General features: G+C 59.8%; 3 protein-coding genes across 10 annotated transcripts in view; 1 reads left to right on the forward strand and 2 right to left on the reverse strand.

The window, feature by feature from the left end:
• Window positions 1–7,528, forward strand: part of LOC122369835 (nuclear hormone receptor FTZ-F1 beta-like) — a 61,185-nt gene extending 53,657 nt beyond the window's left edge. For 4 of the 5 annotated variants that reach the window (XM_043344896.1, XM_043344895.1, XM_043344898.1 and 1 more), the window contains 7 exons: window positions 399–1,161; window positions 2,432–2,637; window positions 3,653–3,862; window positions 4,306–4,447; window positions 5,200–5,316; window positions 6,358–6,606; window positions 6,925–7,528. In XM_043344896.1, coding sequence (XP_043200831.1) covers window positions 399–1,161; window positions 2,432–2,637; window positions 3,653–3,862; window positions 4,306–4,447; window positions 5,200–5,316; window positions 6,358–6,596 — 1,677 coding nt within the window. In that variant the 3' untranslated portion in view covers window positions 6,597–6,606; window positions 6,925–7,528. Of the gene's footprint in view, window positions 1–398; window positions 1,162–2,431; window positions 2,638–3,652; window positions 3,863–4,305; window positions 4,448–4,496; window positions 4,591–5,199; window positions 5,317–6,357; window positions 6,607–6,924 lie in introns of those variants that run through there. The other variant, XM_043344899.1, reaches the window with a different exon arrangement.
• A 757-nt stretch (window positions 7,529–8,285) lies between these two features.
• On the reverse strand, window positions 8,286–19,578 carry LOC122369833. Its single transcript, XM_043344892.1, has 7 exons — window positions 19,568–19,578; window positions 19,155–19,261; window positions 17,549–17,655; window positions 12,279–16,199; window positions 11,090–12,058; window positions 9,827–10,831; window positions 8,286–9,594 (listed from the first exon to the last, which is right to left on the reverse strand). Exons 1-7 carry the CDS (start codon window positions 19,576–19,578, stop codon window positions 8,722–8,724), a joined length of 6,993 nt encoding a protein of 2,330 aa, XP_043200827.1. The 3' UTR covers window positions 8,286–8,721.
• Window positions 19,579–21,487: 1,909 nt separating this feature from the next.
• The window catches only part of LOC122369836 (syntaxin-binding protein 5-like), a 59,234-nt gene continuing 53,875 nt past the window's right edge, over window positions 21,488–26,846 (reverse strand). For all 4 annotated transcript variants that reach the window (XM_043344904.1, XM_043344901.1, XM_043344903.1 and 1 more), the window contains 2 exons: window positions 22,679–22,803; window positions 21,488–22,374 (listed from right to left, as the gene is read on the reverse strand). In XM_043344904.1, the coding sequence (XP_043200839.1) occupies window positions 22,112–22,374; window positions 22,679–22,803 (388 nt within the window). In that variant the 3' untranslated portion in view covers window positions 21,488–22,111. The remainder of the gene's footprint in view (window positions 22,375–22,678; window positions 22,804–26,846) is intronic.

The raw sequence follows: 26,846 nt of genomic DNA on the forward strand, positions 1-26,846 counted from the left end.
TGTGCCAGAGTGCTGTCTAGGCTCCGTGCCTAGCTTAGCCTCGTCTCCGTACTATGGCATATTGGTGTGTGCACCGTCTTTAGCTCTGCTTCTAGTCGAAGTACTATAGCGTCTTTGTGTCTGTACCGTCTTTGGCTTAGCCTGTAATCCCCGTACTATTGCGTCTAATTCGTGTCTATGCCGTCTTTTGGCCCTTACAGTGACCTTGCTGTCTCCGTGTAGCGACGCCAATACCGTCTGGGTCGTACTCGTCTCGTCTGAGCGGGCTCTTACCACGTTTGTTCACATGTTTGTGCCCTATGTGACTGTGTCCCTGTGTGAGTGTACCCCGTGTGACCGCTCCTGATGTGCCCTGTGTGACAGTTCCCTGTCTGACGGCCCCCTGCTGTTCCCCGCAGACGGACGGCGAGCGTCCGAGCAGCGCCGGTCCGGCGCGCAGCGACTCGGGCTGCGAGGTGAACCACTCGGGTCCGTTCACGCCCAGCGCGTCGCCGCTGCTGCCGCGCTCCGGGCACGGCTTCCACAACTCGCCGGAGCTGTGCGGCGGCGGCGGCGCGGCCGGCCGGCTCTACTCGCCGACGGCCTCGCCGCTGCAGGCGCGACACTTTTCCGGCTACTCGTCGCCCTACTCGCACACGCCCAGCACGGGCCTGTCGCGCAACAACTCGGACGCGTCGCAGTACGGCGGCTCCCAGTACTCGTGCTCGTCTGTGTCCTCCCCGGGCGGCCAGTACTCGCCGGCGGCCTCCCCGGGTCAGAGTCGGCACCTGTACCGGCAGAGCCCCATGCTGGGCCGGCACATGGAGCACCTGCTCGGCCACCACCCGCTCAACCTGACCCAGTCGGACTCGGAGAGCTGCGACGACAAGTCCCAGCTGGCCGCCGAGCTGGCCGCTCACTCGGCGCTCTCGGGACAGTCGGGCATCAGCCGGCAGCAGCTCATCAACAGCCCCTGTCCCGTCTGCGGCGACAAAATCTCCGGCTTCCACTACGGCATCTTCAGCTGCGAGAGCTGCAAGGGATTCTTCAAGCGCACCGTGCAGAACAAAAAGAACTACGTGTGTCTGCGCGGCGCCGGCTGCCCCGTGACGATAGCCACGCGGAAAAAGTGTCCCGCCTGCCGCTTCGAGCGCTGCCTCAACATGGGCATGAAGCTGGAAGGTGAGGAGCCGCGCGCGGCGGTGAAGGGGAGGGTGCGACGGGAGATGCTCGAAATGGCCTAGCTGAGACTGGGGAGTGATCACTGACGGGAAAGACCGACAGAGTTTATAGGGGATGTTTCGCTAACGAAAGTGAGATCAGTGCACGCAGGATGCTTGTCCAATGTCCATATTCCGCGCCACTGCGGGAGGTGACAGCAGTAGGCGTACACTGCAGCGGGCTTTTCGCGGCTAATAGCTCTAGCCACCGTGTAAGCACCGTCAGTCGTTCGTACACCAATAACGGCCGGTACCTTTCGCTACTGGCGGCGGTCTGTCCGGGTCCATCACCACAACTAGGCATACCATAGCCATTAACCACTACACAAAACACACGCACACCAGGACGCATAGCTCAGCGGCCGCGGCCACTACCCTAGCGGCCCGTCGGACCGGTGGCCGCGCCGAGCCGCGCCAAGCCGCGCCGAGCCGCGCGCCGGCCGGCCCTACAAGGCCGCTCGGCGCGGCGGCAAGGTCGGCCGGCCGGCACACGGACGGGGCCGCGCGGCGTGTCGCAATGGCGGCCGACTGAGTCAGCGTGGCCGCTCACTGCAGACGGACGGACGGACGGAGGGACGGACGGAGGGACGGTCGGACGGTCGCCGAGCCAGGCTCTGTGTTGTGAGCGCTGCCGTCTTACCGAAGGGACCGTCCTCAGGGGCTGACGGGGGGGGACAGCAGCGTTCTGCTGCTGCTGCTGCGGGGTTCTGAGCCGTCTGAATTCGCGGAGACACGTCACCGACGGCTGCTGGCGACACTTTCCTCCTGCACGTGCCGCTGATAGTTTTGCCGGGTGATTTTTGTCGCCGGCCGGCTGATGACACCGGCTCGTTGTGGCCTGACGGCCCGGGTGTGAGTCACGGTCGACGGACCGGGGCTCACCGGCAAACGCTGCTCTTTGTACTTGGCGGGTCCCGAGCGAGACTGAGTGCTACTTGTAATTCAGTCCGCCCGTGACGGGAATGAAGTCCACCCTCGTGATGGGAGAGCAAACATACTGGTCGTAAGAGGAAAACATTATCTGTATCGGAAACGTTTGAATATGACACAAATATTGTTTTCATGATAAATTCACTTTGATGGAAGGATAATTGTTCTGTAGGCTCTGGCGCGTCAGTTGAATGGGACTGTTGGAATGAGAATGGGAATTGTTGCGTGTTGCATGGGACTTTGTTCTATATCTGTTATTAGTAAGATCGTACTGACCTGACATGACCTGTTCCGCTCGGCAGCGATCCGCGAGGACCGGACGCGCGGCGGCCGCTCCACCTACCAGTGTTCGTACACGGTGCCGCCGTCGCTGGTGGCGCCCTCTGCAGGTGGCGCCACCAGCGGCGGCCCGGCGGACCCGCTCCAGGCGGCGCCACACGTCAAGGCCGAGCCGAGCGAGGGCGGCGCGCCGCCGGACGGCCGGCCGGCTACCCCGCCCCTGCTGAAGGTGAGCCGACCGGTCCGGTCACTGCAGAGGGAACCGGGGCTTAGAACGTGGGACGGGACAGGGACTGGGGTCACTGAAGGAGTCGGGCCTCTTGCTCTGGTTATTATGCTCGTGTGTCATTGACTGGTCGTATGGACCTGAGGCCGGTAGTGACTGGTAGTATGTTAAGTCCTGGTTTAAAGAACCAGTATAACGCCTTTTGTGGCGATTAACGGAGCGAGCGAGAGGGTGGGCCTTGCACGTGCGAAATTGCGAGGGGGTACCTCCAACTGACTTGTGCACGGCACCTTACTAACCGGTCTCTAGCGATGTGCCAAATTTGAGCACAATCGGCCCAGCCGTTCTCGAGATCTGGAAGCGGCACCCTGCACGTGCGCACGTGCAAAATGGGTCCCAACTGACTTGTGCACGGCACCCTACTAACTGCTCCGTAACCGTGTACCAAATTTGAGCGCAATCGGTCCAGCCGTTCTCGAGATCTGGAAACGACCCCTGCACGTGCGCACGTGCAGCAGCACCCCAACTCTGGCACATGGATATGCATTGCCTAGTGGGTGCCTACCTACATGCCAACTCTCAGCGCAATCGGCCCAGTAGTTACCGAGATATTGCAACAATTACAAAAGTGACACCTCTTCGTTTTGCACGTGGCACGTGCATAAGGGGTCACCCACATGCATCGGGAATAGTGCAATACTTGGTAAAAGGAATGAAGCTACCCTACAAAAATTACCGCATGTAAATCGGTCAAGTGGTTGCTGAGATATAAGCCTCGCAAAAGCGTGACCACGGCCGGCCGGCCGGCCGGCCGGCCGGCCGCTCATACTCAGAAATTTCCGTTAATCTAAGGAAAGACTACGCTCGCTTCGCTCGCTCCGTAACAAATACGTGAAGCTATGTTCTGCTGCGTTTATCGCGAAAGCTCCCTCCCCTGTGCCCCCGACGTGACCTTGGCCGCGAGGCGCGAATGCTCGCTCGCCCTTCACCCCTGACACATCGCTCGGCGGTCCGGCAGCAAATAATGTCAGTGGAGCACCTGTGGCAGCCGTCGCCAGCGGACAGTGTGCCCTCGCCGGCCTCCCAGCAGCCGTCCGGTCTGGCAGCGGCGGCGGCGGCCGCGGCCGCCGGCGCCGGCGACTACAGCAGCCTCTGCCACATCGCCGACCACCGGCTCTACAAGATCGTCAAGTGGTGCAAGAGCCTGCCGCTCTTCAAGGAGATACACGTGAGACGCGGCGTTGGGACAGAGAGGGGAGGGTGCGAGGGTGGTGGACATGATTTGTCAATTGTCGGGGATGATATAGAGGAAAATTATGTGATGTTTTGTTTATGGTAGGGTTAAGTTGCATTTTTGTAAGTTGTAATCAAACATTTTTAGTGTGGCGTCATCAAGTTTTTGTTTTAATTGGTATGTCCTGGTGCATTTTTCTAATGGAGCTGCCCGTTAGAGCGGACTACCATATAAGCCATTCTGTACGGTCCGTACAGCCTGCAGACGTCTACCTCCAACCCGGGTCCTCCTCGCACTCCGGCCGTTTCACTGGGCTCCTGTTTTTCCGACCGCCGTCGCCCGTCCGTCCCTCCGCCATGTGCACTGACTCTGACCGTCTGTCCGTTTCTCTGCCGTTTGCGCTGCCTCTGACCGTTTATCCTCTCTGCCCTCCGCAGTTGGACGACCAGACGGCTCTGTTGATCAACACGTGGTGTCAGCTGCTGCTGCTCAACTGCTGCTACCGCTCCCTGGACACGCCCGGCCACATACGGGTGTCGCGGGGCCGCTCCGTCAGCGTCCAGGAGGCCAACGCCATCGGTACGACACACTAACACACTGACACTGACACACTGACACGTCCGGCCACATACGGGTGTCGCGGGGCCGCTCCGTCAGCGTCCAGGAGGCCAACGCCATCGGTACGGCACACTGACACACTGACACTGACACTGACACTGACACACTGACACTGACACACTGACACTGACACACTGACATTGACACACTGACACCGACACTGACACTGACACACTGACACGTCCGGCCACATACGGGTGTCGCGGGGCCGCTCCGTCAGCGTCCAGGAGGCCAACGCCATCGGTACGACACACTAACACACTGACACTGACACTGACACACTGACACGTCCGGCCACATACGGGTGTCGCGGGGCCGCTCCGTCAGCGTCCAGGAGGCCAACGCCATCGGTACGACACATTGACACACTGACACTGACCGCTGTGTAGTATTGTTATCTGGCCTATGTTCTGACCTGTAACCTGACCAGACCTGACCTCCAGGCGTGGACCGTTGCGTGGTAATACTGTCTGTCCTCTGACCTGTGACCTGACCTGTGACCCGCAGGCGTGGGCCGGTGCGTGGAGCGTATGGTGGCGCTGACGGACCAGTTCCGGCGCTGTGTGCAGTGTGGTATTGTCTGACCTTTGACCTGACCTGTGACCTGTGACCCGCAGGCGTGGGCCGGTGCGTGGAGCGTATGGTGGCGCTGACGGACCAGTTTCGGTGCTGTGTGGTATTGTCTGACCTGTGACCTGACCTCTGACCCCCAGGCGTGGGCCGGTGCGTGGAGCGTATGGTGGCGCTGACGGACCAGTTCCGGCGGCTCCAGGTCGACTACTACGAGTACATCGCGCTCAAAGTGATCGTGCTGCTGTCTTCCAATGGCGGTCAGTGATACCCCTCTCAGACCGGGACTCCCTGTGACACTGCTCAATGCTCAGTGGCCGGAGCTCGTGCTAGGGTCAATTACAGCTGTTTGGTGACTTCAGGGAGCGTCACTTGCTTGCCACTTGGTGGGGAGCACATGAGAGATGTGTAAATATGGCAGTCACTGAGAATGGCAGGTACCGAAGTGCGTCTTATAAGCTACTTGCCAGGTCCTAGTTGATTGATTAGTTGCGCCCTGAGCAGCCAGACTCCGGCAGATGACTCGCTGGTGCATGATTTTCGTGTGGTCAACCAGTTAATCATTCGCTGTCCTCAGGATTTTGCCACTCGTATGTCTGTCCCTCCGGCCTTCCATCTAAAGTCTCCTCTCTTACGTCTGTTCCCTCTCTTCCTGACCTCCCCATTCCCGGCGCAGACCCATCAGTGCTGACTGGTCCCTTCCGCTCTGCTGTCTCTGACTCCCTGACTCCCCCCTTCCCGCCGCAAACCCGTCGGTGATGGCCGAGCCGCACAAGATGCCTGTGCTGGCTCTCTCCTCTTTGACTCTCCCTTCCCTCTGACTCCCCCTCTCCCACCACAGACCCGTCAGTGTTAGCTAAGCCGCCCTTCCCTCTCTGACTCTCCCACTTCCCTCTCCCTCTCTACAGACTCGTCGGTGCTGACCGAGCCGCACAAGATGTCAGTGCTGGCTGACTCTCCCCCCTCCCCCCGTTTACAGACCCATCGGTGCTGACTGAGCCGCACAAGGTGTCGGTACTGACTCTCCCCCCCCTCTCCTCCATAGACCCGTCGGTGCTGACCGAGCCGCACAAGGTGTCTGTGCTGATACCTCCCCCCCTAGACCCGTCGGTGCTGATACCTCCCCTCCCCAGACCCGTCGGTGATGATACCTCCCCCCTCCCTCCCCCCAGACCCGTCGGTGCTGAGCGAGCCGCACAAGATGTCGGTACTGACTCCCCCCCCCCCCGTTTACAGACCCGTCGGTGCTGACTGAGCCGCACAAGATGTCGGTACTGACTCCCCCCCCCCCCCGTTTACAGACCCGTCGGTGCTGACTGAGCCGCACAAGGTGTCGGCGTGCCGGGAGCAGGTACTGCAGGCGCTGCAGCAGTACACCATGTCCCACTCGCCGCAGACGCCCAGCAAGTTCGGCGAGCTGCTGCTGCGTATCCCGGACGTGGAGCGCGCCTGCCAGCTGGGCAAGGAGCTGATCGCGGCGCGCAGCTCGTCCGACGGGCCCACCTTCGACATCCTGCTGGAGCTGCTCAAAGGCGACTGACCGGCTGCCGGTGAGTGCAGCGGCGGGGACAGGGCAGGGTAGGGTAGACGGCCGGGTGTTAAAGTCACGGATACCGGGAGCTGGCAGGGTATTGTGAGTCGTTGGAGGGGCTGATATTGGTAGGTAGCAGGGAGGTCGCTAGGCTTCAGGAGGATGTGATCAAAACGAGCTTTGAAGGGAAAGGACTGATTCTAGTGTTAGTGTCAAGCTTGTCTTGTACTGCGTCTTGCTCCGTTCGTATGAAGCGGTTGTCGCCTGTCGGGCTCAGTTTGGATTGGTCTGTGAGTGTGTGTCTCGCCGTCTGACGCTGCTCTCGTCTGTCCGCCAGGTCGGCCGGTCCGCCGCCGCTGCCGCGTCTCGCTGGTCGAGTCGCGGCCCACCTACATTCCACTCAGTTGAAGCGCAGCTCAGTGCCAAACGGCCGGGGCGGGAGCCGCCGGGCCGCCCTGTGATCCAGCCCACCGTGCCGGCACGCCGGCGTCCATCGCCGGACGCCGCGCCGTGCCGCCGCCGAGACGGCGCCGCCGCCGCCGCTCTGCGCGCTACTCGGCGCCGAGCAGCGGCGCAGAGGCGGCGGCGGCGGCGGCGCGCCGCCACCGACCCGACCGCCCAGTGCCAGCTCGGTGATGGCGCGCCGCGCCGGCCGCGCCGTCACTTGTTATTTATTGGGAGGGGCGCGCCCGCCAGAGCCGTCCAGCCGCCAGCAGCTACCGCGCCGCCGGCGCCAGCCTTACTCATCGGAGAGAGAGTGACACCGAGTGAGAGAGAAAGGGAGAGGAAGGGAGAGTGCAAGCATCGCCTGGCTGAACTCTTGAGGAGGCTAGACGTTTTATATTGTTTGCTACTTTGTTTGTACAAACTGGTGTTTGTTTTTATGAAGGTGTGCTAAAGAGCCAAAAGCCATTTTATTAATACATTTTTATATTATCGTACACATTGTTTTGTAATCTAGCTGTCAATTGACTGGCTAATGGACTAATGGCTAAATGGACCTGGAGCAGCGCAAAACGTTTACCAGAGCAAATCACGTGGATGCCTCTGAACTGAAGCGGTGCCCTGTCTGCTAGGAGGCGGACACCCCACGGCACTTGCTGACACGCTGCCCGACCCTGATTGGGACCCGCATGTGTCCTGTGCCTGCTGGGGTCTATTCACCCCCGACTGAGGGGCCTGCGCCCAGCGGAGCCGCATGGCTCCGTCCGGGCGAGAAGGGTTCATTACCTACAGCTTCATTGCCTAACAGCTTCTGACCGACTGCCGCTAAGTCTCATCAGCTCGGACCGTTCGCAGTGGCCCGGAGATCACATTTGACGAACATTCTCCACTAATCTGAGTAGCGTCCCCCCGTTATTTCCGTGTCCCCCGGTGCCCGCGGCCGACATAATCCCTACCGCTGGAAATCACCGTTCCCCGTTCCGGACACAACAGAATGTCAGAGTTGTAACGGCTCCGGCGACCATAGCCCTGGGCCCAGGACCGGACTAGCGCAGACACGCGCAGCCGTGTTGCCGCACTCTCCCGCTTGGAGCATAAGGAATCGGCAGTGCCCCGCGTCTGCTCCGTACGAGCGTCCCGGCCTGACCCGTCGGATGGGATGGTGGCCATTTTCACAGTGCTCGACCCGACTGACTAGCTCCTCTGATAGCCAACCAACCACCTGCTCCCATCAACCCAGCCACACCGCTCCCGTAAGATGTGTGAATGAAGTTTATTTACGACGGCAATATATATAACAATATAACAATACTTCAGATATAACAGAACAGCAGTGAATTGTAACGAGTGTGTCATTCGGATGGGCGGTTCTAGGTATTTCTAGCACAATCGTGACCGCTCGTAATCGTGATTGTAATTGTAACGATCATATCCCACCCAGACGCAAGAGACTAGCGGTCTAATTCACAATCCCCTGCATTCCATAAAAACAGCACCCACCGGCCGTGAATATATGAACATGCCGCGCCAGCTCCTGGACCACTAAAATGGGCCCTCCGGCGCCCATGTAAAATCGAACACCGACTCGAGGCACCCACCCTGATAGCGGCCTCGGACGCCCAGATTCACGTCCCCCGCGCTCCGCACAGAGGTCCCCCGGCCGCCCCAGTCGCCCCTCCCTCTGGAGCGCCTAGCCCAGTCCGGCCAGTATATCGTCCACCACATCCACGTCCTGTTCAGTGAGGAACGGGTCGTGGTCGTCCGTACCGTGACCGTGGTCGTGCTCGTGTTCCGAATGCTGCCCGTCCCCTCCCTCGTGCTCCGGCTCGTGCCCATGTTCGTGTCCGTTGTCCTGTCCTTGCTGCTGATCGTCTTCTGATGCGTCCTGTTCCGGCTCCTGTCCGTGTTCATGTTCCGGCTCCTCTCCCTGCTCCAGCTCCTGATCCTGATCCTGATCCTGCTCCTGATCCTGCGTCCCGTCGGCGCCGTCCGTCTCCTGCGGCGGCTCGGCGGCGGCTGGTGCCGCCGGCAGCGGACCGGGCACGGGCAGCGCACCCGGCGCCGCCGTGGCCGGGATCTCGGTGACCGCCGGCGGCGCGACCGGCCCGCCGTCCACCTCCTCGCCGGCCAGCGCGGCCAGGAAGCAGCCCAGGCTGTGCGGCAGCGCGCGGCCCATCTGTTCCACGATGCCGGCCGGGCCGGCGGTGCCCTGGCGGCGCGCGCGCGGCGCCTTGGTCAGCCGCAGCCGGGACAGCTCGGCCAGCGGCGCCATCAGCTGGCGCAGCTCGCCGGCGGCGAAGCGCAGCTCGGCGGCGGCCAGCTGCCGGCAGACGCGCTCCAGCTCGGCCCGCTGCAGCCGGTCCAGCGCCGACACAGCCTCGAGCACGGTGGCGCGCAGCCGCGGCCGACTCACCGACAGCACGCGCACGTTGCGCTCGCGCAGCAGCTGCACCAGAGAGGCCGGCCGCACGAACGCGCCGAATATCGTCTGCCAGACGCGCCACGTGTTGGCCACCAGGTCGGCGGCGCGCAGTGTCACAGAGCCGCTGTCAGAGGCCCGCTGCTGCAGAGCAGACGGAGCGGGAGAAAATGGTCGTTAGAACATGCAGGTGGACGGAGTGAAGGCATCGAAACTGCACGGGCGATGTGGATGAACTGGTACCACATCAGTGATTACTCAGACTTCAAAGTTATGCCATGTACGAAGTTACACTACGTAAATAAGTTTGTCGACATAAGCATCATAAGGCATCAGAACTTCATAAGTACATATTATCGTCAAATTGGTCACCTACCCTGACGGGCGGCCGCGGCGGCAGCTCCTCCGGCGCGGTGTCTGTCGACTTGGCCTCCAGAATCTCCTCCAGGTGATATCCCGGCACGTGTTCCACGAAGCAGGCGGTGAGCGCCACCACGGCCTCGGTCAGGTTGTGGTCGTTCCGCGCCTCGGCGAGCGGCGCTCCGCCGGCGCCTGCCGCCAGCAGGGCGCCCAGCCGCTCCAGCGGCGCCATGTGCTGCTCCAGGACCAGCAGCGGGAACTGGTAGCGGCCGGCCGAGCCGCGCACGGCGCCCATCAGCCAGCGCATCTGGTCACTGACCGAGGCCGGGCCGGTGGCCGCCGCCCGGCCAACCGACAGCGACGAGAACACCGGGTCCGACTTGAACAGGCTGAAGAACGTCAGCCCCATGTCGAACAGGTCCTTCATCAGGACCTCCAGGTCTCCGAGCACGGCCGGGTCGCTGTTGGCTTCCTCCAGTAGCTGGCACTGAGCCAGCTCGGCCGGCGGCGGCGGCGGCGGCGGCGCGGTGGGCGGCGACGGCGTGCCCCAGGCGTCGGCCGTCCGCCCGCCGGCCAGCGCCGCCGAGAAGCAGCCCAGGCTGTGCAGCAGCGCGTAGCCCATGTGCCGGATGACGGCCGACGGTCCGGCGGCGATCGCCTGCCGGCCGGCGGCGCCCGTGGTGAGCAACAGGTCCGTGATATCGGCCAGGTAGTCCATCAGGTGGCGCAGCTCCCCGACGGCCGGCTGCAGCCGCGGGTCGGCGGCCGCCAGCGCGGCGCACAGCCGCCGCAGCTCCGTCAGCTCGGCCGGCCGCAGCGCGCCCACGGCCGACAGCAGAGCGGCGCGCAGCTCAGAGTCGCGCAGCGAGAGCACCCGCACGTTGGTCGACTGGTGCAGCTGGACGTCCGTGGTCGGACGGACGAAGCTGTTGAACATGGCGATCCAGTTGGTCCAGATGCGCACCATGATGCCAGACAAGCGAGTCGCTACAGACTGCTCCTCGGCCGGTACGTTCCTCGCCTGCAACCGACACACACACACGGGTCACGGGAGGTTTAGAGAGGTCTAATGGAAGAGAGTCAATATAATTGATAAATTGGTCACAAGCCATTACTTACCCAGGACTCGCGTTAGGGCAACGCTTCCGACAAAGTTAGATGAAAGATGCAATGTATGCATAACTACTCGGCACTTGGAACAGGAACATTCATCCGCTTCACCAGAGATTATCACAAGACACTAACAGTAAAACCAGACGCCTTCCGCCGTGAGTCTCACCTCGATATCGACGGTCTCCATCCGGCTCACCACGGAGAGCGCCGCCCGGGCCCCGGCCGCCTGCTCCAGCTCAAAGCCGGGCACGTGCTCCACAAAGCAGGCCGTCATCAGCGACACGGCCGCGGTGAGGTTGTGGTCCTGTGCGGCGGGCGCCGCGGCCGGCCGGTCGGCGCCGGCCGCCAGCAGCGTCCGCAGCCGGTCCAGCAGCGAGATGTAGTCCTCGGCGGCGGCCAGCGGCGGCCGGAAGCGGCCCGCGCTGCCGGCCACCACGCGCACCAGCCGCTCCGTCTGCAGGCTGGCCGCGGAGGCGGCCGCGTCCACGCGAGGTACGGCCGCCGCCCGGCGCGCGCCTGGCTCTAGGCTGAACGCGCCCGTGAACTTGAGCCCGATCTTATAGAGCATCTCGGCGAATACAGGCATGTTGTCGAGGATGGCCTCGGCCGAGTCCTCCAGAGACGGGCAGGTGGCCGGCGCCGGGGCGGTCGGCGCGCTGAGCTCCCGACTGGCAGACGGCGCCCAGGAGCCGGCCAGCGCGCTCAGCAGGCAGTCCAGGCCGGCGAGCAGCGCGTCCCCCACGTGACGCACCACGGCCGCCGGCCCGGTCTGCACGGCGCCGCCGCCGCCCGGCCCGGAGGTCAGCATCAGGTCACTCATGTCTGCGAGCAGCGCCATCAGGTGGCGCAGCTCGGAGACGGCGTGCCGCAGCTCGCCGCTGTCTGCAGCCAGCGCGGCCAGCAGTCGGCGCAGCTCGGCCCGCCGGGCGCGGCTCAGCCCGGCCACGGCGCGGCGCAGCTCGGCGCGCAGCTCCACCGGCCGCAGCGACACCACGCGCAGGTTCTGCTCCGAGCGCAGCTGCACACTGGACGCCCGACCAACGAACGCGTTCAGGAGGAACCGGTACAGCTCCCAGACGCGCTCCAGGGCAGTGGAGAGGCGCAGCGTCACCGAGCTGCCGCCGTCCGACCGCTCCTGTCGGCAGCGGGGTGGGGTGGGTCTCACAAACGGCGGATGGTGAACAGTTGTATATAAGGACACAGATAGCATTTCTGTTCTACACCACAGAATACTTGCCTAAGTAATAAGTCGGCAGAAAGAATAAGCTGATCACGGCAAGTTTAGATTTACACGACTACAGTGCCATCAGCTGTAGAGGCTGTCGCTATCCCCAGACGGTAAGCGCCTCACTGACCTGAAGCCGCGCCGTGTGCCGTCGGATCTGGGCGAACGCCGTCCCACCGTCCAGGTTTTTCTCCACACTGAAGCCGGGCACGCCGTCGATGAAGCAGGAGGTGAGCGCCGTCACCGCCATGGTCAGGTTGTACTCGGGGCCGGCCGGCGCGCGGCGCCGCTCGGCCCCGCTGCGCAGAAGCCGCCGCAGTCGGTCCAGCGCGCCGGCGCGGCCCTCCAGCGCCGACAGCGCGAACTGGAAGCGCACCTGGCTGCCGGCCACGGCGCGCACCAGCCGCGCCATCTGCCGGTCACCGCTGGAGCGCGGCCGCAGCCGGAGCGACTCGGGCAGCGCCGAGCGCGCTGCCGGCCCGCCCGGCCGCACCGCCTGGAACAGCTCCAGACCGATCCGGAACAGAGAGTCAGCCAGCACCCGCGCATCGCGGGTCAGCGCCTGGCGCGCGACCGCCTCCTCGAACGGCGGGCACTGCGGCCGGTCGGAGGTCTGCTGCGACCTCGCCGCCGCCGTGGATGGGGCTGGAGCCGCTGTGGAGGCAGCTGGAGATTCCGTGGAGGCGGCTGGAGCCACCGTGGAGGCAGGTGGGGTCACAGCGGGGGTCGACTGTGGAACACCGGCGGATGAGGTGATCGGTGCACCCTCAGAGACCTCTGTAGAGTTGGCTGTGGATGTGTGCGCCGGGCCCCCGGGAGAGTCTTCTGTAGTGGGAGTTGAACCGTCCTCCGTACTAGGGGTAGTGGTGTTGGCTGTCGATACACCCGCGGTGACGTCCGTTGGACTGGTCGGTGCTCCGTCCGCATCTCCAGTTTCCGCACTCTGGGGATCTTCAGCTGCAGCTTCATCCTCGCCAAATTCACCTCCCTTCTCGAACTCATCCGTTTCGCCAGGGTAGTCCTCATTATCGTTATCGTCATCATCTGCCTGAGTGGGCCGGTTGTCCCGCGATCCCATGGCGGTCAGGATGTTGGCCACGTACTTGAGCTCGAGGTCGAAGGTGCGCTGGATGGCGCGCCGCTGCTGCTGCAGCTGCTCGTCCAGCCGCTGGCGCTGCTCGCTGTAGAGCGCCCCCAGCGCGCTCCGGTGCCGGTCCATTATGTTCTCCACCAGGCGCATGGCGTTCAGCCGATCGGCCGGCACGGCGGCGGGCGCCAGGGCCGCGGCCGCCGGCCGGTCGTCAGTCAGCTCGCCCATCCGGTCCATGACGAGACTGCTGGCGTGCCCTCCGACCACCCGGCGGGCCGACCCGTCAGCAGCGCGGCCAGACACCCCAGCCGAGGGCAGCCGCATCACCAGCGCGGCCGCCCGCTCTCCCTCCTCGTTCTCCGGCCCGTCCTCTCCTCCCGCGGACTCCTCCGACGGCAGGTCCTCCGCTGCCGCCGGCGGCGACCCCATCATCCCCTGCGCCCAGCCCGACAGGCCCGGCCGCGGCGGCACCGCCCAGGCCGGAGAGCCGTGCGCCGGCGGCGGACCCCGCCCGCAGGCGGCCTTGCCGAGTCCGTAGGCGGCGGCCAGCAGTCCGGCCAGCCGGATGTGGTCCTCTGTCAGCTGGTACGGCTGCAGCGTCCACTGCGGCAGCGCGCCGGCCAGGCCCGCCAGGTGCTGCAGCGCCTGGCTGATGTTATGTGTCTGGTGGTCGGCGCTGGGCAGTAGCGGCGCGCGGCCCGGCGGCCGACGGCGCGGCGGCGCCTCCTCGCGCGGGGCCATGTCACCGCGGAGCGGGCCGCGGCCGGGCCCGTCCGAGCCACCCCCCTCCTCCCCGGCGAACATGGCCAGCACCATGGGCGGCCGCTGGCGGTCCGGGTCCGACGGCGGCGCGTCCCGGCACTCCCCAGAGACGGTCTGAGTGACGGTGACGGTTGTGGAGGACGGCCTGGTGGGCGTCGGCTGCACCCGCGGACCGGCAGCGAACGGCGTCGTGCCGGCGGGCCGCTCAGTCGTAGGTAGCGCCCTGGTACCGGCCGTGCTAGAGACTGTCGCAGCAGTGTCAGTCGTCGCAGCAGCTTCAGTCGTCGCAGCAGCTTCAGTCGTCGCAGCAGCTTCAGTCGTCGCAGCAGCTTCAGTCGTCGCAGCAGCTTCAGTCGTCGCAGCAGCTTCAGTCGTCGCAGCAGCTTCAGTCGTCGCAGCAGCTTCAGACGTCGTTACAGAACCTTGCGTCGTGACAGAAGCTTCCGTCGTGACAGAAGCTTCCGTCGCCGCAGCAGCGTCCGTAGTCGCCGCAGCAGCGTCCGTAGTCGCCGCAGCAGCGCCCGTAGTCGCCGCAGCAGCGTCCGTAGCCCTCGTCACAATCCCAGTGGTCGTCGTCGCAACGCCGGTGGTCGTCGCAGCGTCAGTAGTAGCAGGGCTGTCCGTCCTAGGGCTGGCTGTCTTAGTGTCAGCCGCCTTAGTACCGGCGAAAGTAGTGTCAGCGGAAGAAGTGTCGCTGGAAGAAGTGTCGGTGGAAGAAGTGTCGGTGGAAGAAGTGCCAGCGGAAGTAGTGCCAGCGGAAGTAGTGCCAGCGGAAGTAGTACCAGTGGTCGTTGGGCTGGCCGTCGTAGTACCGGCAGTCGTAGTACCAGCCGTCATAGTAACAGCTGTCGTAATAACAGCTGTAGTAGCGTCAACCGCCGTAACGCTGACCGTCGTAGTGTCAGTGGCGGTAGTATCGCTCCTTGGTACTGCTGTAGTTGAGTCGCGCAGTGTAGCATCGGCTGGGGCGGTGGCGGCGGCCCCTGTTGACCCAGTAGGAGTTGTAGCGCCTCTCGTGGTCGTTTCGCCGCTGTCTGTAGTAGCAGCGCTGGCCGTCGACAGGAGCGAGTCGGACTCGGGCCGGCGCGGGCTCTCCGGAACGAGCGTCCTCTCCCGCGGGGCGCCGGTGGTGCTCGCTGCGAAACTCTCAGTTCCTGCCGTCACAGAGACGTCTGTGGAGCCGGCTGCTACACTCTTAGTCCCTGCTGTCACAGCAGCGGTGCTCGACGACACCGCTGCCGCCTCTGGCGTCACGGTGGGAGATTCTGTCTCGGTCGCAGCTTCCGTAGCAGCAGTCTCCGCTTCAGTAATTGCAGTCGCCGCTTCAGTTTCCGTAGTCGCCGCTCCCGTAGCTGCAGTCGCCGCTTCCGTGCTAGTCTTCGCAGCCTGCGTGCTCGTAATCGCCGCTTCCGTAGTTGTAGCCGCAGTCACAGCCTCCACGCTCGTAGTCTCAGGTTTCGTAGTCGTAGTCGTCGCTCCCGTGCTCGTGGTAGCCGCTCCCTTGGTCGTAGACACATCTTTCGTGGTCGTAGTCGCAGCTATCGCAGTCGTAGTCGCAATTTCCGTGGTCATAGTCGCAGCTCCCGAAGTCGCAGTTGCCGCTTCCGTACTCGCCCTCGCAGCCTGCGTGCTCGTAGCCACAGCTGCCGCGGTTATAGTCGACGCTTTCGTGCTCTTAGTTGCAACTTTCGTGGTCTTAGTCGCAGCCTCCGTACTTGCGGCCGTTTCTGTAATCGTTTCACCTCCCGTAGTCTCGGTTGCGGCTCCCGTCGTCGTGGTTGTTTGTTCTGTCACGATGGCAGCTTCTGTCGTGGTTGAAGCCTCGGAAGTCGGGGTGGCAGCCTCCACGGTAGAGGTCCCGGCGCTCGTCACGGATGTAACCGATTCAGTGGTTCCGGCTGCCGCAGTCGTCTCTGGCTGCGCTCCAGGCAGTAGGGCTGCTGTCCCGGGGCTGGCAATGGTGGTCCCCGGACTGGCCGCAGAGGTCCCCGGACTCCCAGCAGCGGTCTCGTGTCCCCTGGCGTCCGGCGGCGGCATTGCCGCGGGCGTGGCCGCCATCCTGGGCCCCTCGTCGAACGGCGCGTCTGTGGTGGCGGTACCGGCTCCGTCCGCCTCACACCGGCAGCCGGACTCGATGTCCATCAGGTCAAAGACGAGCCGCCGGCCGTCGACCCGCAGTAGCATCTGGGGCGCGTACACCTGCCGCCGGCGACACGGGCGTAAGAGGGTAGCAGAGGAGTAACTCTGCGGCGCTTACATCTGCCGCGGGGGTACACGGGCGTCAGAGGTAGCAGAGGAGTAACTCTGGGGCGCTTACACCTGTCGCGGCGGTACACGGGCGTCAGAGGGTGGCAGACAAGTAACTCTGGGGCGCTTACACCTGGCGCGGGGGTACACGGGCGTCAGAGGGTAGCAGAGGAGTAACTCTGGGGCGCTTACACCTGGCGCGGGGGTACACGGGCGTCAGAGGGTAGCAGAGGAGTAACTCTGGGGCGCTTACACCTGCCGCGGGGTACACGGGCGTCAGAGGGTAGCAGAGGAGTAACTCTGGGGCGCGTACACCTGCCGCCGGAGACACGGGCGTCAGAGGGAAGCAGGTGGGGTGAAAATGGCGGCGCGTACACCTGCCGCCGGAGACAGGGACGTCAGAGGGTAGCAGGCGGGTGATGGGGACGGTAAGGAGTAACTCTGGGGCGCGTACACCTGCCACAGGCGAACCGGGCGTCAGAGGGGGTGGCGGGGTGATGGGGTTGGTTGGGTGTGCATCTGGGGCGCGTACACCTGCCACAGGCGAACCGGGCGTCACGACACGGCAGAGGGGCAGATGGGGTGATGGGGTCGGTGTGGCGAGAGGGAGAGGTCGGTAGGGGACAACGGGATAGCGGCGACACCGGAGTTGACGGCGAAAGGCGGCGACCGTTCTTATTGCTCCAGAGTAATTCCGAAATTATGATGCTCCCAAAGGCAGCGGTAATTAATTCGTGAAAGATGCACGCCAGAGCAATAAAGCAGACGTTTATCGCGCAATCAACGCTTATTGCAGAACGGCCATATGTTTTCATGTAGTTATGAGATCGCCCCCATGGTGGCGCTGGTAGAAAATGTTCTTACAACATTCAGTCTGGCACAGTGGCACATTACACTAGAAGGGTCAGAAAGCAGCGCTATCGAGCGCACCTTTTGTTTGTTTGTTTTGTTGGGTTAGGCCCTTTCGGTCCAATTAGACCATTTCAGAGCCGGGAGGATGATATGATATAGGGGGAGACATTGGTCTGGGCAGGCACCCTAGTGAGTCGCCGGGGCTGAGCCCGGCCAGAGGACAGGCCACCCAGCCCCAAGGCACTCACTGCACCCGGCTACGGGGTGCGCTCCCTCGGGAGCAGCGGTGCCGCTCCAAGGGAGCAGCCCGCATGAGATAAAGTTGCCTGTCCAGCCCGGAAGGGGGTTGCGGCGTGGAGGAGAAGGATTTCAGTATCCTGAGGATAGAAGCACGGAACGGTCATCGAGCGCACCGACCGAATGTCCACTACCTCAGCTGCCGGTCTCACCTGCGTGCACGTGGCGTTTGTATGCGGACACCGGTCAGAGTCGCAGGAGGCCATCAGGACCGGCTGCACGCGGGTGGGCGGCGCCTGCGCCACCGCAACGCGACGGCCTGGCGACAACAGACAGCACGGGTCATCAGCAGGAACCGCGGAATGAGGAAGCCCGATACACGCCAATCATCGGCGATATGATGTACTAGAGAATGCGTAACTGGTCAGAAAATAAATGTCCAAATAAGAACAAAATATGCAACATACATAATACACGTCATTAATTGCTTTTAATCAAAAGAAGTTAAGTTCGTGGAAGCGGATATGCATTGATCTCGAAGCAAATGCCGGGAATATTTAAACATTGCGGGTCAAAATGAGTTGATATAGCCAGGCCTCAAAGTATGCGTAAAATTCATATGGCGATCGTTATAACAATTCAGTCATATGATCGCCTATGGTCGAGAATTCTCCTGGCTCCGCCGTGCGCTGGTCCAAGCTTGGTGCCAGTTACGCCGGCTGACACCCAGTACACCACTCAACCGTGCGCTGGTCCAAGCCTGGTGCTAGATACGCCGGCTGATATTCACTACACCACTCAGCCGGGCGCTAGTCCAAGCTTGGTGCCAGTTACGCCGGCCGACATCCACCACACCACTCAGCCGCGCGCTGGTCCAAGCTTGGTGCCAGTCACGCGCAGACAGGAGAGATTCAAAATTAAGAGAGGCCAACTGGTCTTCACCTCTTCAAAGTTGTTAAATGGCCATGCAGTCTTGTCCTTCAGACAATAATTATTTAGGCCCATGCACCACTCGGCATTGCAGGGTGAACGCGACACCCGGCGTGAGAGGGGGTGTGGGGATTGCCTCCAAACCCGCACGATAAAGAACCCATGGTGTAGTTCGTGAAGAGTAGGCCATGTGCCGGCACCATGACAAAATTAATCCCAAATCGAATTTATTGTCTTGATGGAGGACAAAGTGGTATCTTAACAACCCTTTAAAGTAACTATGACGTAAAACTAATTCTAACAGTAGGTAAAGTAAGTCCCAGGATCCCACTCACCTCCCAAGAAAGCCACAACGCGTTACCGAGCACTTTAAAGGTCAAAATTTTAGAACTCACACACTTAATTAAAGTAAATGAGCACTTGCAATATCAAAATTCTAGCAATTCAATATTTTTCTAGCAAACAGATTCTTTACAGGCGGCCGAATGTCCAATGGACAGGGACGCCTTAAAACCTCATTTTCACTCACTCACTAAAACGCCCATAAATATGTGTCGCGCTGCATCTAATATCGTCCTCAGGTCACGGTAAATAAGAATACAAACATGCTCCTGCCATCAACGTCGTCCGACGTCCATGCCTACGAATGTTCAATATGCCGGCACGAGTCGCAGCATACTGATTTCGTTTTTTCCAATCATGACGAGAAAGGATCGTTCTCTGCGCTATGATAAAGTTCAAATACATATTTTTTTATTTGTTATGACCTCTTCCCATGAATACATGGCACAATGAAAGCTGGAGGGAGCGTCCCGTTTCCAATCAAGCGCGCCGTGCGGCAGCGGTCTGGAGCCGCGGTCTGGTGCCCCGAGCAGCCCCGGTACCGACCTGTACCGCTGGCGATGGCAGAGAGAGGCAGCATCACGTGAATACGCGGCTGGCAGCAGGGCGGCGACCCGTCCCGCGCGGGCTGCTGCTCCCCCTGACCCGCTGACCTGCGGGCACGGACAGGCGGCGGTAGCTCAGTCGCGTGTCCGGTGGCTCGTCGGTTTAATAACAGCAACGGCTAGAAACTGGGACGAAATTATCCTGCAAGGCATACAAAGAGATTTTGCCCGACTATCAGAGAGGCAAACATTAGAGAACGAAGATCACAGACGCGGGAAACAGGGTGACAGCTAATGATCCTATCCTAAATACGCCGTAGGTATTGCAAAAATGTACGAAATTCCAATGGAAGCACCTAAAGACACCATTAAAACGACACAGCTATTCAGTGTAACTGAACAAAGTAGTCCCACCCATCTCCCATCACACACAGCCCGGTGGTGACAGTCGTCCCCGCTCCCAGACCTTTTCCTCCTGGCCAGGTGGTGGACGTGGCTCCTCATCCTCTGCACGGTGCGCAGCGACACGAACTGGCGCCACCTGGCGAGCAGCGCCGGCGGCGCGTGGCGGTACTCCTCGCCGGCCACCGAGCAGCTCGTCTGGTTGTCGGCGTGCCCGCGGGCAGAGCCGCCGCCGGCGCACGGCTCGCCGGACGCCCACACGGCGCTGATCAGCAGGCTGACAGACTGAGGGGAGGGTGGGAATTAGAACTCCACACACACACGGCGCTGATCAGCAGACAGACCGCCTGTGGACGGGGCGGGACTTAGCAGGTAGTACGATCCGAAGACGAACCGTCCAAACGGCCCAGAACAGTAGACAGAAGGACTACAGACGGAGATGGAGCCGGCACTGCACGGGGACAAGCCTTCCACACGGTCCGGCTTGGGAAGCAGACGGACTGTGGACAGCCGCAGGGTGGGACTCGGCACGGTACCGCACGGCACGGCACGGACCCCTCCCCATACACACATGGATCGGCAGGCAGACATCACACATGAGCTACGGAACGGATGGGGATCAGTAAAGCACAATCGGCTTGGCACATGAGTTCTGACAGAATGTATGAAGACAGAAGTGTACAGAGACAAGTGCAGAGCAGAGATGGGGCCGAAAATGCTACTAGTCGCATGCCATAATCAGAGTTACGCAATCGTGGGTCCTCTTACACCTAAAAACCAAAGAGGGACCAGAGGTAAAAGTCAGCGAGCAATAAGCACAGATTTTACTGACTAGTTAACAACAATTAACCAGATACGAGTGACCAGATACCGCTGACCAGATACGAGTGACCCCTTGCAACCCACTGCGCCTCACTCACCAGCCATATGACCGCAGGGCTGGCCATTCCGTCCTCACTCGACTCAGCTGAAGGGCCCGGCAGCCGCACCTCACACGCCCCGCCGCAGCCGCCGACTGCCGGCCGGCCGCGGCCTGATCCCGTGACCTGGCTCCGGTCAGACAGTGCCCCCGGGCGCAGTCAGCTGACCTGCCGGACCCAGACGAGACTCGCGCAGGGAGGGGAGGGGCGGGAGACGGCGGGAGACATACCCCGCGTTCGGAGTCTCTCGGACGACGAAGATTCTACGTCGTCCGAGAGACTCCCGGCCCGTCAGACAGTTAAACCCGAATATTACCAATAACAACCGGTGAAATCAGAAAGTTCACAATGAACGTGGTCAGATCATTAGCATGAAAAGACACTAACCATGCTTTAGCATTGTAAGTTTACAACTTCGCAACTTTTCTGGAACGCTCCAAAACCGTAACATCACACCCGGCCGATGGTGTCGGATATTCGACATTCATTCGTCAGCAGTGTTCAAACGTCTCGATTTTCACGAGATACGATCATTTTGCATAGATATTCTCCAGAAACGGCTCGATATCTGAGCCATTCGCATTGAATGGACTGGCATTCCTTTTCGACCATGCCGTAGGTATCTCGAATGTGTTCACATATTTCGTCGGATCGTCACGTATTTCACTTAGCCCAAACGCCCATGTGACTCGGGTGTGCGAGTGGACCAGGGCATTTCAGTAAAAAGCAAACGCAATAATACAAACATCTCAGAGGGATGCTTTTCAATGTGGAAAGCCATCAGCTGAAGAGAGCCATTCGAGAGTTCAGAAACTGGTGAGGTCTTTTGAATGGTTGGGTAACTTAACGTGAAATCGAAACATTCAACTGGGTGCGAGTCGTGTTGACAGAAAAAAATGATCCTCCAGTCAGACCAAACCCGTCAATGACAAGATGACCAGTGACCACACAGTACCAGCATATTCCACTTATATCTCAGAGTTATTCCCAGCCCGTTACCACCAAACACTGGTTTAGTCCCTTCAGTGATGGTTTGCCAGTGTATTCATAATCATTCCAGTAACTAACAAAACAACTGCAGCAACTCGAACCAACAATCTAACACCATTTGGCCCAGCGGTCCGTGCTGCCGTCCGGCGGCGCTCTCAGAGGCGACCCCGGCCCCGCCGCCCGCGCCCCGCCGCCCTAAAGCTCTGCGCGGCGGCCGTCCGGCTCTCGACCAGGGCTATGTATGCACCGGCCCGCCCCGGCGCTCCGCTGCCGCCGCCACCCTAAAGGACACGCACGCACACACGGGCGGTCGGCCGGCGCCCGGCGCCGCTCGCGGCACTGGAAGGCGCCGCCGCCGCCACACGGAATGCAAGATTATCACAAACATAACGCTACTCGGGCAGGGGTTGAGGAAGGCGACCCGCTCCGGGCACTGCGCGCACCCGGCCGCCCCTACCGGCACGCGGCGCCGGCCGCCCGACTAGTACAAATACCCGCCCCGAGCGCGGGCAGTCCTCAGCGCGCGCGAGTCACACCATGTAAACTGACCCCGGGCGCGCCGCGTACGCCGCCGTCCAGCGCGCCATTATTGCCGCCGGCCGCACTCGGTCTGATATCACGCGCGTCCCGACCGCCGCCGGCGCGCTCACAGTTGGTACCACTTTTTGTCCTTGTAGCGCATCATGAGCTGGTGCGCCGTGCTGGAGAAGTTGTCGGCGTCGGCCATGAGCTGTTCAGTGCGGTCCTCCAGCTTGGAGAGCTTCTGGCCGCGCTCGATCATGGCCTGTCGCGCGCGTCCCACGTCGCCGCCGGTGGAGGAGACGCGCGCCTGCAGCTGCTCGGCCTGCGCCGTCGGGCCTGTCAGCAGCTTGGCCACACTGCGCGACGCCTTGCCAGACGTCTCGCCGACTGACGGAGAGGAGGGGGAAGGGGCGTCAGAGAGATACAGGGAGGGGCGTCAAACCGACTGAGGGAAAGGGAGGGAGGGAGCGTCAGACTGGTGAAGAATGCCAAAGTGATCATGGGGAGGACGTCAGAGAGCTATTGGCGACGTTCGACTAAAGGGAGCGGGCATCACACTGATCCGGCCGGCCGGTTCACGTGACACTGTGACCAAACCGTCTCGAGTAACCCGACTGGGTACATACACAGCTCCTCCCCGCCCAATGAGCGCGAAGGGCTGTCCCCCCTGTGGCCCCGTCTCGGTACTCACAGAGCTCCTCCCGGTCCAGTGATCGCACGCCGCCGCCAAACAGCCCTTTGAGGAAGCCCTGCTGCGGCAGCTCCGGCATGTCACAGGCCAGGAACAGCTCTCCCACCATGTCCTGTAGCTGGGTGCTGGCGGAACACACAGACATACAGACACACACCGTCAGACAGACACACACACAGGCCAGGAACAGCTCTCCCACCATGTCCTGCAGCTGGGTGCTGCTGGCACACACAGACACACAGACACACACAGTCAGACAGACACACAGTCAGTCAGACAGACACACACACACAGGCCAGGAACAGCTCTCCCACCATGTCCTGGGGCATTCCACGATAGATCGACCAAAGCCGTACACCCTCATATTTTATTTTTTGCTTAAAATTGGTCGAATGGGTTGTTATGGGCGGGGAAGCCAGCTGTGCCAAGGATTTTTTTCTTCGAACAACGGTTTCCGAGATATAGCCTCGGGCAGTTCCTGGAGGTCACGCTGCAACCCTATGTTTGGCGGCTTATAACTCAGAAACTATTGGTTTTCTATGCTAAAAACTTGATATGGTTCAACTCGCAATCAACCAACAAACGTTTTGGCTATCTCGGATTTTCGAATTTTGAAAATTTTGATCACGTGACATCTTGATCTTTTTTTCGAAGAGTGACCTTGATATTTTCCCAACTGAAAGTCGCAATTTTGTCTGATGACGATTAAAACCTTATCAATTGTCATTCATATGCGACAATATAAAAAGTGGCTTTCGGCCTGCATTGACCTGAGATCAGGTCATTTTTATGACCTGTCCATTATTACGAACGGGAGCGACAGCGCGATCTCGAGACTAAAGCAAGAAAGCGACAAGTGGTAAACGGCACAGGGTACACATGGATAAGGTCTACAATTTTTGCTGAGGTCATTTTCAGGTTAGGTCAAAGATGACGTCACGGGGGTAAAAAGGAAGTCAAAATAGTTTTGGCTGTACCTTTTAATCTAATAAAGAAAGAGACGTAGAATAGGCACCAATCCGTTTGCTTTCGCCTGGCGCCAGTTCGTTTTGAATTTCGATACCGATGACCTGAGGTCAGGTCAATTTCTTGACCACCCCATTATAAGTCAATTGGGGAAAAATCAGCTCCCCTATTTTTACACTAAAACGCGTCGGAATTGCCTAATATACCATGAGTGACTCCATATGCGACTAACTTTGACTACCTTGAGACCTTTTTTGCTCTTGGTCAACTGTGACGTTGCTCTTGGGTCATGTGACGTCATTAACCCTCGCCCGCACATGCCATTTTCCCATCCTAGAACGCACATGGGGGGGGGGTGGTTGCCACCCCCCCCGCGCCATTTCGTTCCTGTTGGAGATAGAGCTTAGCGGTAAAGACCAAAAAGATTCTTTGGGAAGAGACGAATCCAATGATACCCAGTTTTACCTTCTCAGGTCAGTCATTGACCTTCCAGGTCAGGTCAAACTAAAAAATGTTGCTGTTTTGGGTCACCGCTGGATATCAAGTGCGCTGCTTATCAAATACCGATGACGATGTTGTTTTCTGGTGCCAAGCCAGCTAGAACCTCTCTGTCACACTACCCGACCAGAATTTTGCTGCTGAGGTCATTTCAGGTCAAGTTAGGTCAAGGTCAATTATATGTGTTTGTATGTCTGTGTGTGTCTGTGTGTATACTGATGTGTGCACCGATTGTTTTTGGGTCCATATTACATGAAATCATGATCTGAGAAGCTTTTACCAAAAATGCAATCAAAAAACTTCACAAAAAGTAAATTCAGCTTGCCTAAAACGCAATTATCTTAGATGACCCAGGTTGACCTTGACCCTGACCATGACCCCTGTACATCGTCGAACAACATGTTCCATGATAGGTGGGAGGTAAGACTGGCAAAAAAGGCCGAAATCAGGGTGTCAAAAGCTCACAAAGCCCATTGCAAACGCAAGATGTTGAGAATTGGCCATTTGGGTCATGACATGACCTGAAAAACAAGGTCATATCTCCGAAACCAAAAATCACAGAAACTTGAAATTTTCAGCGAACTTCAAGAAAGGATAGACGAGCAGTTATACGAAAAATCGGCTTTCTAGCTCTAAAAATGTTGAGTGCAGAGCAGAAAGACTACCTGGGGGGGGGGGGGGGGTGGCAACCCCCCCATGTGCGGGCGAGGGTTAAAGGTCACCAAATGTTTTTTGCTGATAACTCCTTACAGGTTTGAGATACAGCCGCGCGGATAGGCTCATTGTGTTCAGCTCGCCAAGGCCCATCGAATGATGTATATGACGACCTTAAGGTCACGTGACCTAAGGTCAACTTTTGACCTTGACCTTTCGAGGTCAACATACACATGTTTCGATGCGGATCGACGAGAGGATCACGATGGTGCTATTAGTTTGTTCCTAGCTGGGATACTTCGAAAGTTATTCGAGAAAAACTTCATATATATGTAGTGCCGCCATTTAGACTTTCTTTTTACCCCTGTGACGTCATCATTGACCTGACCTGAAAATGACCTGAGTAAAAATTGTAGACCTTATCCATGTGTACCCTGTGCCGTTTACCGCTTGTCGCTATCTTGCTTTGTTCTCGAGATCTCGCTGTCGCTCCCGCTCGTAATGATGGGAAGGTCATAAAAATGACCTGACCTGAGGTCAACGCAGGCCGAAAGCCACTTTTTTATTATCGCATATGAATGACAATTGATAAGGCTTTAATCGTCATCAGACAAAATTGCGACTTTCAGTTGGGAAACTATCAAGGTCACTCTTCGAAAAAAAGGTCAAGATGTCACGTGATCAAAATTTTCAAAATTTGAAAATCTGAGATAGCCAAAACGTTTGTTGGTTGATTGCGAGTTGAACCATATCAAGTTTTTACCATAGAAAACCAATAGTTTCTTAGTTATAAGCCGCCAAACATAGGGTTGCAGCGTGACCTCCAGGAACTGCCCGAGGCTATATCTCGGAAACCCGAAGAAAAAAATCCTTGCCACAGCTGGGTTCCCCGCCCATCACAACCCCTTAGACCAATTTTAAGCAAAAAATAAAATATGCGGGTGTAAATTTTAAGTTTTTTTGGTCGATCTATCGTGGAATGCCCCTCATGCTGCCGTGAAAAGGAAAAGAAGCGTAACTCGCTTTTGACGATTTTTCAGGAGAGCGATTTTTCTGTTTTACCTTGTATTATCGTCGGTTCTTAAATAATCAAAGAAAACTTGGTGTCAAACTGTTCGCAATACTGCACTGAACCTAACAGTGTTAATATCTTTTACGTGGCATATAAGATATTGCTAGAAAATGGTGTAAGGTGTTTTTGCTTTTCACTCGATGCTCAAATTGCAGCGAGGCATGTAGGGAAGAAAAGCGTAACTACATTCACTCCAGTCCGGCAACCGTATGTGCAGCGCGCGGCTCCATAGTGAAATGCAAAAGAAGCGTAACTACGTAGTTACGCTTCTTTTGCTTGCGAGATCTTATGGTATCGGCGAATATGCGGTGTTTCAAATAAGCCAGGACGAAAACGTCTTTTCTCCATTTCGGATGCCAAGATGCCTTTCAAAATAGCTCACGACTTTTCATGCTAAGACTTCATGCTTCATGCTTAGCAATCGCGGCCGTCAGGTCCCCACTCGCCACCTTCGGTGCTGGCAGGTCAGACAGGCTGGACGGCCGTGGGGTCGCCTATACCGGTGCTAGCAGGTCGGGCGGCCTTGGGGTCACCCGTCGGTGCTGGCAGGTCAGGAGGCCTTGGGGTCTCGCCCCTGTCGGTGCTGGCAGGTCGGGCAAGCCGGGCGGCCGTATGGTCAGCTCTGCCGGTGCTGGCGGGTCGGGCGGCCTTGGGGTCGCCCCTGTCGGTGCTGGCAGGTCGGGCGGCCGTGGGGCCGTTGGGTCGCCTATGCCGGTGCTGGCAGGTCGGGCGGCCTTGGGGTCGCCCCTGTCGGTGCTGCCAGGTCGGGCGGCCTTGGGGTCGCCCCTGTCGGTGCTGGCAGGTCAGGAGGCCTTGGGGTCTCGCCCCTATTGGTGCTGGCAGATCGGGCAAGCCGGGCGGCCGTGGAGTCACCTCTGCCGGTGCTGCAAGGCCAAGTGGCCCTGTGGCCAAGTGGTCGCCTCCTTCGGTGCTGGCAGGTCGGGCGGCCGTGGGGTCGCCTCCGCCGGTGCTGCAAGG

The sequence above is a fragment of the Amphibalanus amphitrite genome, unplaced genomic scaffold (assembly GCF_019059575.1).
Source record: "Amphibalanus amphitrite isolate SeventyFive unplaced genomic scaffold, NRLGWU_Aamphi_draft 001077F_arrow, whole genome shotgun sequence".
Classification (NCBI taxonomy): domain Eukaryota; kingdom Metazoa; phylum Arthropoda; class Thecostraca; order Balanomorpha; family Balanidae; genus Amphibalanus; species Amphibalanus amphitrite.